The sequence below is a fragment of the Symphalangus syndactylus genome, chromosome 4, assembly GCF_028878055.3.
Source record: "Symphalangus syndactylus isolate Jambi chromosome 4, NHGRI_mSymSyn1-v2.1_pri, whole genome shotgun sequence".
Taxonomy (NCBI): domain Eukaryota; kingdom Metazoa; phylum Chordata; class Mammalia; order Primates; family Hylobatidae; genus Symphalangus; species Symphalangus syndactylus.
Window position 1 is genome coordinate 36,554,925 of NC_072426.2, and position 10,019 is coordinate 36,564,943.

Genomic DNA, 10,019 nt, shown 5'->3' on the forward strand with positions numbered 1-10,019 from the left:
ATAAAAAACGCTGCTGCCCATAAAAAAAAAAAAAAAAAAAAAAAAAAAACACTGAGCAGCCACATTTGGAGACAGCATGTTCTAGGATTCAACCCCAGAGGGAATTTTGGTGCTGATATTAAATACCCCCTAAAAAATCAGGTTTATAATGAACACATCAAGAGGCTCCATAATTAAACACTGGTTTAAATCGCACATGTACAACACGCACCAACCTCCCATCTAGACATCAACTTACCCAGCTGACTCTTACACAAGAAAATAGTATTGACACCAAGATTAGAAATTTGTGGTTTTTTTGTTTTTATTAAGTTTCATAATTATTTTAAGCTCTAGTAACTAAAAAGGGGGAGGAGGAAGAAGATGATGCAGGTTTTTTTTTGTTTGTTTTTTTTTTTTTGAGACAGAGTCTCTCTCTGTCGCCCAGGCTAGAGTGCAGTGGTGCAATCTCGGTTCACTGCAACCTCCGCCTCCCAGGTTCAAGCGATTCTCCTGCCTCAGCCTCCCGAGTAGCTAGGACTATAGGCATGTGCCACCACACCCGGCTAATATTTTTGTATCTTTAGTAGAGACAGGGTTTCACCATGTTAGTCAGGCTGATCTCGAACTCCTGACCTCAAATGATCCGCCTGCCTTGGCCTCCCAATGTGCTAGGAATACAGGTGTGAGCCACCATCCCTGGCCAGATGAAGCAGATTTCTCAACATCTGCAAGCTTTCAACATAAATGGCCAAAAGCAAGAAATTCCAAGTGCATGCTTACATTCCATTTTTCCTTGATACTTTTGGCCTGGTGATTTATTATAGGGTTTCAGATGAGTGTTTTCTATTAGCTGCCATATGTACACAAAACACCAGGGGACAAACTGAGGACCAAGGGGACAGATGACCCTTGAATGTCTCCACTTTGGGGATTAAGTTTGAAATGGTTGGTCTGAGAATGGTAGGAGGAATCCTTAGCCTATGCACTGAGCCTGTCAGCTTGGGAGATGACCGTTCCCAAGAGTGGAGCCTTACTCCCTGGAGTCCATAGAAACCCTGAAAGCTGTTAGGCTTTGTGTTTCCTGTAGGCTGCAACTGTTCCCTTCAGGGCGCTGTAAGTGTCTCAGGTTTGGAAAGTTGTCATGATGAGGTTATCTAAACCTCATGGAATCTTCCACCCTCTCCAAGGCTGACCTTATAATACGAATCACTTCTCACCTCTAACATAGAACCATGTTATTAGCCAGGTGTATTTTTTCTCATTAACTCTATTTGGGGTTTTTGGTTTGGATTTTATTGTTTTCATTGCTTTTACTTTTTGGTGTTTTCAATATGAAGTGGTGAACTCAATGGAGATAGAAAGGGTGATAAATTCCCTCGGGTTGAATCCACTGTATTCAGATAATGGGATTGCAAGTTGCATGGTGGGAAGCTAACATTTAACATACTAAGCAGATCATAAAATGTCTTCCTAGAAAAAAAGTCCTTTACTTTTTTCTGCCTAGCTTTCAAAGACTTCCTAAACCTGTTTTACAACCCGAAGCATGGGACTCTGATATAACTGCAGGTCTACATCATAGAAACTTCAATGGGACTGAGTATCCCCCATTGCCCTGCGTCAAACTATAGCCCTATAAGAAACTAACAATTAGATGCACTTTGCCTTTTCCCCTTGCCATACTCACTTTTCTGTATTTTTATGTCATGTATAAGCTCAAGAGACCAATGATGATTATTAATGTAGAATAAGTAATGACATTTGTACTGGAAAAGGCAGCCACTAGTACAAAAAAAAAAGAAAAAGACATAATGATGATAATCAAAGACTCTTAGGTATAACACGTCCCTAAAATTCAGGGTTGTTTTTTTTACGGGATTTAAGGAAAAATACCTGTGAAATAGGTGTGATTTCTTAAAACTTTTGTTCCCACATATTCCTAAACCAGCATCCTGAATCTTACCCAAAGATGCTAATTGGCAGACCCACCCTTCCTTCCTTCCTTCCATCCTTTCTTCCTTCCTTCCTTCTTCCTTCCTTCCTTCCCTTCCTCCCTCCCTCCCTCCTTCCTTCCTTCTTTTTCTTTTTGAGAGTTTCACTCTTGTTGCCCAAGCTGTAGTGCAATGGCGTGATCTTGGCTCACCGCATCCTCCACCTCTGGGGTTCAAGCAATTCTCCTGCCTAAGCCTCCTGAGTAGCTGGGATTACAGGCGCCTGCCACCACGCCTGGCTAATTTTTGTTTTTTTTACTAGAGATGAGGTTTCGCCATGTTGACCAGGCTGGTCTTGAACTCCTGACCTCAGGTGATCCGCCTGCCTCGGCCTCCCTAAGTGCTGAAATTACAGGCACTTCTTTTCTTAACAGAGAAGAACTTTGGTTCAAGGGATGAGATGGAAAAAGGAGGGGAAGAAGACCAGCTCAGTACAACTGTTTTGTGACTGCTCTGCTAAGACATGTCAGGGCAGAATGACAGCAGTTTTGAAAGGGCTTGTCAGTCAGCTGGGTCATAGATGGAAAGTTAAAATGACCTCTTAAGGTCAAAGTTTACATGGCTACGTAATGCAGTAAATGGGTCAAATTGGTACCCACAACTTCTGTCAGTAGGTAGGGTCACATAAGGAGTGTCTATCTCATTGACTATAATTTATTTCATTGAACAGCAAAGCTATATTTGCAGTGGCACTGACTGACTGAATTTTGACAACTTCATTTTGGGCTTTAATAGAAATGTAGTTTGCTGCACCCTAGAAGGACTTAGTTTCCTCTGTCCCTCCGGTAGACAGGCTGCCAAGAAATCTTCATAACTTTGTCAATATTTTATCATTATCTGCATGTCATCTGGCCCTGAGTAGAAATTATTAACACTTATGCATTGCTAATCTTCAGTGCATCATATTGAATACATTGGGAAGGGATTCGCCCTGTTAAAGAAAAGCAAGGAGTTGCAATAGGTTCGTTGTTTGTTGTTAACATGGGGTTGGTTGGATTTTTGAAAGAGAAATGCTTTAAAAAAATCTTTCTCAGGAGTATCATAAAACACAACATGTAATTTAAAACCCACTTGGATAATTGACTGATTTGACAAGAAGACAACCTTAGAATTAAACTATATATTAGAATCAAGGAGTGATATGATTGTATACCATCAGTACATAACACTTTGCTATTTTGATAGGTGTCTCATAAGGGACTGAAGCGAATATGCATATTTCCCCTAATGTTTCTGTAATTTAGATTTCTTTGTTTAGAGCCATGATTGGGGAGTAATAAAGCTTTACAGAAACTTCATGAGCTGATTGACAAGCCTGTTTTCAAGTAAAACTGCTGTGTGGAATATTTTATTTCATAGCAAAACGTGTCAGTGTATTTGGTTTTCTTCTGACTATCTTTTGAAATATGTTACCAGGTTTCATCAGAGCAAGAAAAAGAACAAGAGACTTTAAGCCAGAAAAGCATCCCTGAGCCTCTCCCAGCAGCAGACATGAAGAAAAAAATAGAAGGGTACCAGGAATTTTCAGCGAAGCCCCTGGCATCCAGAATAGACCCAGAGAAGGACAACGAAACAGACCAAGGTTCCAACAGTGAGAAGGTGGCAGAGGAGGCGAGAGAGAAGGGGCCCACACCTCCACTCCCAAGTGCTCCTCTGGCCCCAGAAAAAGATTCAGCCTTGGTCCCTGGGGCCAGCAAACAGCCACTCACCTCTCCTAGTGCCCTGGTGGACTCAAAACAAGAATCCAAACTGTGCTGTTTTACAGAGATCCCTGAAAGTGAACCCCAAGAAGCATCCTTCCCCAGCTTCCCCACCACACAGCCACCGCTGGCAAATCAGAATGAGACAGAGGATGACAAACTACCCGCCATGGCGGATTACATCGCCAACTGCACCGTGAAGGTGGACCAGCTGGGCAGTGACGACATCCACAATGCGCTCAAGCAGACCCCAAAGGTCCTTGTGGTCCAGTCGTTTGACATGTTCAAAGACAAAGACCTGACTGGGCCCATGAATGAGAACCATGGACTTAATTACACGCCCCTGCTCTACTCTAGGGGCAACCCAGGCATCATGTCCCCACTGGCCAAGAAAAAGCTTTTGTCCCAAGTGAGTGGGGCCAGCCTCTCCAGCAGCTACCCTTATGGCTCCCCACCCCCTTTGATCAGCAAAAAGAAACTGATTGCTAGGGATGACTTGTGTTCCAGTTTGTCCCAGGCCCACCATGGCCAAAGCACTGACCATATGGCGGTCAGCCGGCCATCAGTGATTCAGCACGTCCAGAGTTTCAGAAGCAAGCCCTCCGAAGAGAGAAAGACCATCAATGACATCTTTAAGCATGAGAAACTGAGTCGATCAGATCCCCACCGCTGCAGCTTCTCCAAGCATCACCTTAACCCCCTTGCTGACTCCTACGTCCTGAAGCAAGAAATTCAGGAGGGCAAGGATAAACTCTTAGAGAAAAGGGCCCTCCCCCATTCCCACATGCCTAGCTTCCTGGCTGATTTCTACTCTTCCCCTCATCTCCATAGCCTCTACAGACACACCGAGCACCATCTTCATAATGAACAGACATCCAAATACCCTTCCAGGGACATGTACAGGGAATCGGAAAACAGTTATTTTCCTTCCCACAGACACCAAGAAAAGCTCCATGTAAATTATCTCACATCCCTGCACCTGCAAGACAAAAAGTCGGCGGCAGCAGAAGCCCCTACGGATGATCAGCCTACAGATCTGAGCCTTCCCAAAAACCCGCACAAACCTACCGGCAAGGTCCTGGGCCTGGCTCACTCCACCACAGGGCCCCAGGAGAGCAAAGGCGTCTCCCAGTTCCAGGTCTTAGGCAGCCAGAGTCGAGACTGTCACCCCAAAGCCTGTCGGGTATCACCCATGACTGTGTCGGGCCCTAAAAAATACCCTGAATCGCTTTCAAGATCAGGAAAACCTCACCATGTGAGACTGGAGAATTTCAGGAAGATGGAAGGCATGGTCCACCCAATCCTGCACCGGAAAATGAGCCCGCAGAACATTGGGGCGGCGCGGCCGATCAAGCGCAGCCTGGAGGATTTGGACCTTGTGATTGCAGGGAAAAAGGCCCGGGCAGTGTCTCCCTTAGACTCATCCAAGGAGGTCTCTGGGAAGGAGAAGGCCTCTGAGCAGGAGAGTGAAGGCAGCAAAGCAGCGCACGGCGGGCATTCCGGGGGCGGATCAGAAGGCCACAAGCTTCCGCTCTCCTCCCCTATCTTCCCAGGTCTGTATTCCGGGAGCCTGTGTAACTCGGGCCTCAACTCCAGGCTCCCGGCTGGGTATTCTCATTCTCTGCAGTACTTGAAAAACCAGACTGTGCTTTCTCCACTCATGCAGCCCTTGGCTTTCCACTCGCTTGTGATGCAAAGAGGAATTTTTACATCACCGACAAATTCACAGCAGCTGTACAGACACTTGGCTGCGGCTACACCTGTAGGAAGTTCGTATGGGGACCTTTTGCATAACAGCATTTACCCTTTAGCTGCTATAAATCCTCAAGCTGCCTTTCCATCTTCCCAGCTGTCATCCGTGCACCCCAGTACAAAACTGTAGGCTCAGCTCTGCCCAGCAGTCCAAAGCGGCATGGCCAACAGAGCTTCACTCCTTACCCAGGAGTGCTGGCTTATAGAGTTAGAAGTCAGTATTTCTTCTAATCTGAGGCTACGATCAGTCCCAGCTGTAGGGGCCCAGAGGGGAGGTGAACATGCCTGATTTTTGTGGGACAACTCTAGCCTTGGCTGGTCAGTCTTGACTCCCTTCCAACACAGATGCCCAGGCACCTCCAGATCATTCACTTCGCACGTGGGCCTTGTGAAGGGATTTGTGAATATCCAGGAAGAACTTAGAGGACCCCATCTGAGTTCAGATGGTCAGGAAACAATCTGGGCAAAAAAGAGGCAGGCATTTCAAAGGAAGGGGCAAGGAAGACTGGCAAACATGCCAAGGGATGCCCCTCTTTTCCATAAAACTCTCCAAGGTTCAATCAATGCAATGTATAGTGAAACTTCAATAGATCTTTCATTTTGACACTATTAAACAATCCAGAGAAGTAAACACTGTTAAATTGACTGTATATATTTGCTTCTTAAAACTACCCGTATCACTGTTTGCTCACCTAATTTATATACAGGTAGTTCCATTTTCTCCCAGTTCCTTCTCGTCTTTTTTTTTTCTTTTTTTTTTTTTTTTTATTAAATGGTATTGCTTTTGTTTGCAGGTCTTTTTGTTTTTGTTTTGTTTTCGAGGCTGACTGACTGTCCTAGTTGTTGACGTGTGTTTGTAATTTTTCCACATCTTATTTTGAGCAGCTTTGGGTGGTAAAGTTATTGTTTACAAATTGAAGCAACTGATTCTAGTGGAACAAATGAAAAAGAAACAGTCAAGCACACAATAGTGCAAAGAACGTTCCTTTGTAGATCCGCAACTTAAGGATTTTGTTCCTCATAAATGGCATAGTTGAAAGAGCTTATACACTGCTTACCCAGCCAAATGCTTTGCTTTGAAGTATTGGGTTCTGTGAAAATATTGAGCATTGTACTTACCTTATCTAGGCTGTGAAACTGTCCTACATACCAGAGGAATCATAAAAACAAAAACCTCACTGGCAGCAAGCTGCCGAATAACAACAGAGTCTAGAGGACATATTTGTGGGCTGCACAGATATTTTAGGAATTTCAGAAATTAGAATAGGAGCCAAAATGATTTACATTGGCGTTGGCACTGATTCCTTTAAATGGTCTGGGAAAGGGGGTTGGGAAGAGGATGGAGCTCAACTGGCCAGAAGAGGAGCAGCTGCAGTCCTGATAGCTTCTCTAGCCTCGGTCTTTTGAGTGATAAGTAGTCACGTTGTTTTCATCCAGTTGGTTTCTTGTCATTCCCAAGAAGAATCTCCCAGGCCACATCTTTGGGGATAACTGACATACTGGATTAGCCTTTTCAAAAGAAAAGTCATCCTGTTTGGTTTTATGGGGTGTGAGTTTTGTGTGTACACACACAGAAACATGTAAGGTGGTTTGGGTCATGTTTTTAACCACCTGGCAATACAGTCCACTTTCTGGTTTCTCTTATTGTTGGAAGTAAATGGTCAAGCTGCTCAGGCAGTGAAAAGATGTGGAGAATGTCCGTTGTCATTCTTGCCACTGTATTCCATTTGCTACCGAGATGTAACGTTAAGGTGGACACATTTTCTAACTGTGTTAACTAAAAGTCAATGGATACAGAGAGTGGATTTTCTCCCCAAGTCCCATCCCTGCTGAAGACCGCTTGGATGAACTCCCCAACCCACTGTGCCCCTCCCGCAACACTACCAGTAGACTTTAGAACCATAGTTAATTAAGTCTTTTACCTCTGAGATACTTAATTCTGGGAAAATTGATGACAATTTTCAACTTCTAAATAGGTAACTCGACTGCAAAATAATCAAAACTGATAACAATGAAACTGCGGCTCTTAAATAAAGCCATGCATGCCGTGCATTTGTATTGAAATGTCTCCATGATATGAAGCCAAATATTCAATGTAACATACTTAATATCCAAAGGTGGAAACAAAAGAATGTAGAGATCCAGTGTTAAGAGTTCCATTTGCTTCAATTAATTATTTACCTTCCTGTGGAATAATATATATATATTTAATAGAACCATAGATAGACTAGTAGAATTTAGATTATAAATGTGTGAGTGCAGATTATCCTGCTATTGCACAAGCTAGAGGGGGGAAATCTCAATTCCAGCTGGCAAGATGCTAGCCAGGACACATATAAGAAAGTTGCACTAGATTGAATGGTCACAGAATCGGAGGACATGGAAGAAAAAGGAAACTTCGGTGGTTCTGCAGCAGACGTGGGCTAGATCATATGTGGTTTCTATGAGTTCGTGTCTCAAAAAAAAGGGGGGGGTCATCTGTCCCCAGTGGAGCTCACCTATTTGGAATATGGGCATTTGTTTTTTCCACTGCAATGATTTCAGTCTGGTTTCATCATGTTGGAATTCGATCACACCATTTTCAAACAATGTTAACATAGTCCAGCTTTTGTTTTTCTCATCTCTTCCGAGAGGAGACTCACTGTTTCTGTCTGAGGAAGCTCATACCCTCGGCTAAACATCAGGACAAATAAAGAGAAATGGGGGTATGCATTCCCAACAGAAGCGGTGTGTTATTTGTTTTAAAACTCTGAACAGAGATCTTGGAAATCTTTCAAAAAGACCATTGAATTCTTCATTGGCTGAGAACGACGTTTTAAAATGTCTTAAATAAGGCTTTGTTTGCATTGTTTGAGTTCAAGGGGCCTTATTATTGAATGGAATTGCACAAGCCTTTCTTTGTGCAATCAAACCATTGTTATTGGTAGTTCTGTAAAGGAAACTGTGGAATCGAATTGGCAGTGGAGTCATAAATCTATTTACTGAGTGTGGCTTCCAAGAAATGTTGCAATTCAAAATGCACTAAGTCTGTGATTTATTGGAGATTTGGAGATTCTAAATAATATTTTTAAAAAACTTTTCCGTGCAACTTCTGGTTTAATGTTTGGCAACTCCACATGATAAAAAAAATAAAAACAGCCCAACCGAGTTTCGGAATTAAGTATTCTTCTAGTAAGTGATTCAAACTTGTAATATTTGCCACAGGACTGACTTATTTATTTACTAGCTAGAAGCTCTTAAGTTCACTTGTTTATCAGGGCATATACAGAAGGGTTTGTTAAAACTCGATGTTAACTTTACAACTTTCTGACCTGGTGCATGAATTCTCAAGTACTGTATTTCACTGTGTTGGTGTGTCTGATGGAAATTTCAAGGTGGTCCCACAAAAATATTTTATGTAGTGTGCCTTCAAAGAGAACCATTTCTTTCTCTTCACTTATCGTCCCACAAAGTCACATTTGGTGGTGGTCAGCCAAGTCCCATCTGGTCTAGTTTTACTCTTGTCCCAATTTTAAAGAGAAATGGGAATGAGTTTGCCCTGGTGAGACCCACACCATTGCAATGATTATCTTGAGCACTTAAAGTCCAGTGTTGGCTGTTAGTGTATTTGATATTCTGCCTGTCTCCTCATGGTTGAAATATGTCTGAAGAATAGCAGCATAATCTCTTGGCTGTTTATACTTTTTTAAACTTTCCTGTGTTGTAAATATTGTATACTTTTGGTGATTCCAGCTATGTAACCTCTATGCTCTGTAAGGTGATTATTTGTATATAGCAACATGGCCCAGTGATATTATATAGTTTCCCAATGGAGAGGTTATTGAGTAACCTTTGCATTAGTTTAAACACTACCAGAAGAATGCTGAGCCAACTATAAACACTCAATTTTGTATGTTTTCCAAATTGTACTTATTACTGCTTTTGATACTGTATTACGTGCCAATAGTTTCCCAATCACATAGCAGGCAAGAGATATTTTGTACTTTTTGATCCACTGTAATATTTAATAAAAAATGTTACTATCTGTTTCCTTTTGGGTGTGAGTAATCTGTCACTCTTCCTGAGGAGCCTGTGGCCTCCCCAGAAGACTTTCCACCCCATCTGTCCAAACTGAATGATAACAGTAATGATGGCAATGTCTGTAGTTCACTAAGGACCTAGTGGGTGCCCCGTTGGTAAATATCTCATCTTCACAACCTTATATAAATGTGATTATACCCATTTTACTTATGAGAAAACTAAAGCTTAGAGAGGTAAATCAACTGGTCCAAGATCACCCAACAGATGGCAGAGTCAGGATTTGAAGCCAGGGCTCTCATCTGTGTATTTCTTTTGTATACCATCCTCCTCTGCTGGTAGGATAATCACAAAAGTTATTTTATTTATTTTGATACGGAGTCTCACTCTGTCGCCCAGGCTGAGTGCAGTGGTGCGATCTCAGCTCACTGCAACCTCCGCCTCCCAGGTTCAAGCGATTCTCCTGCCTCAGCCTCCTGAGTAGCTGGGATTACAGGTGTGTGCCACCACACCCAGCTAATTTTTTAATTTTTAGTAGAGACGGGGTTTCACCATGTTGGTCACGCTAGTCTCGAACTCC

The 10,019-nt window shown here is 42.8% G+C and overlaps 1 protein-coding gene across 4 annotated transcripts in view; it reads left to right on the plus strand.

The window, feature by feature from the left end:
- Positions 1 to 9,450, plus strand: part of ARID5B (AT-rich interaction domain 5B) — a 195,843-nt gene extending 186,393 nt beyond the window's left edge. For all 4 annotated transcript variants that reach the window (XM_055274423.2, XM_055274424.2, XM_055274425.2 and 1 more), the window contains one exon: positions 3,387 to 9,450. In XM_055274423.2, coding sequence (XP_055130398.1) covers positions 3,387 to 5,552 — 2,166 coding nt within the window. In that variant the 3' untranslated portion in view covers positions 5,553 to 9,450. The remainder of the gene's footprint in view (positions 1 to 3,386) is intronic.
- The last annotated feature ends 569 nt before the right edge of the window (positions 9,451 to 10,019 follow it).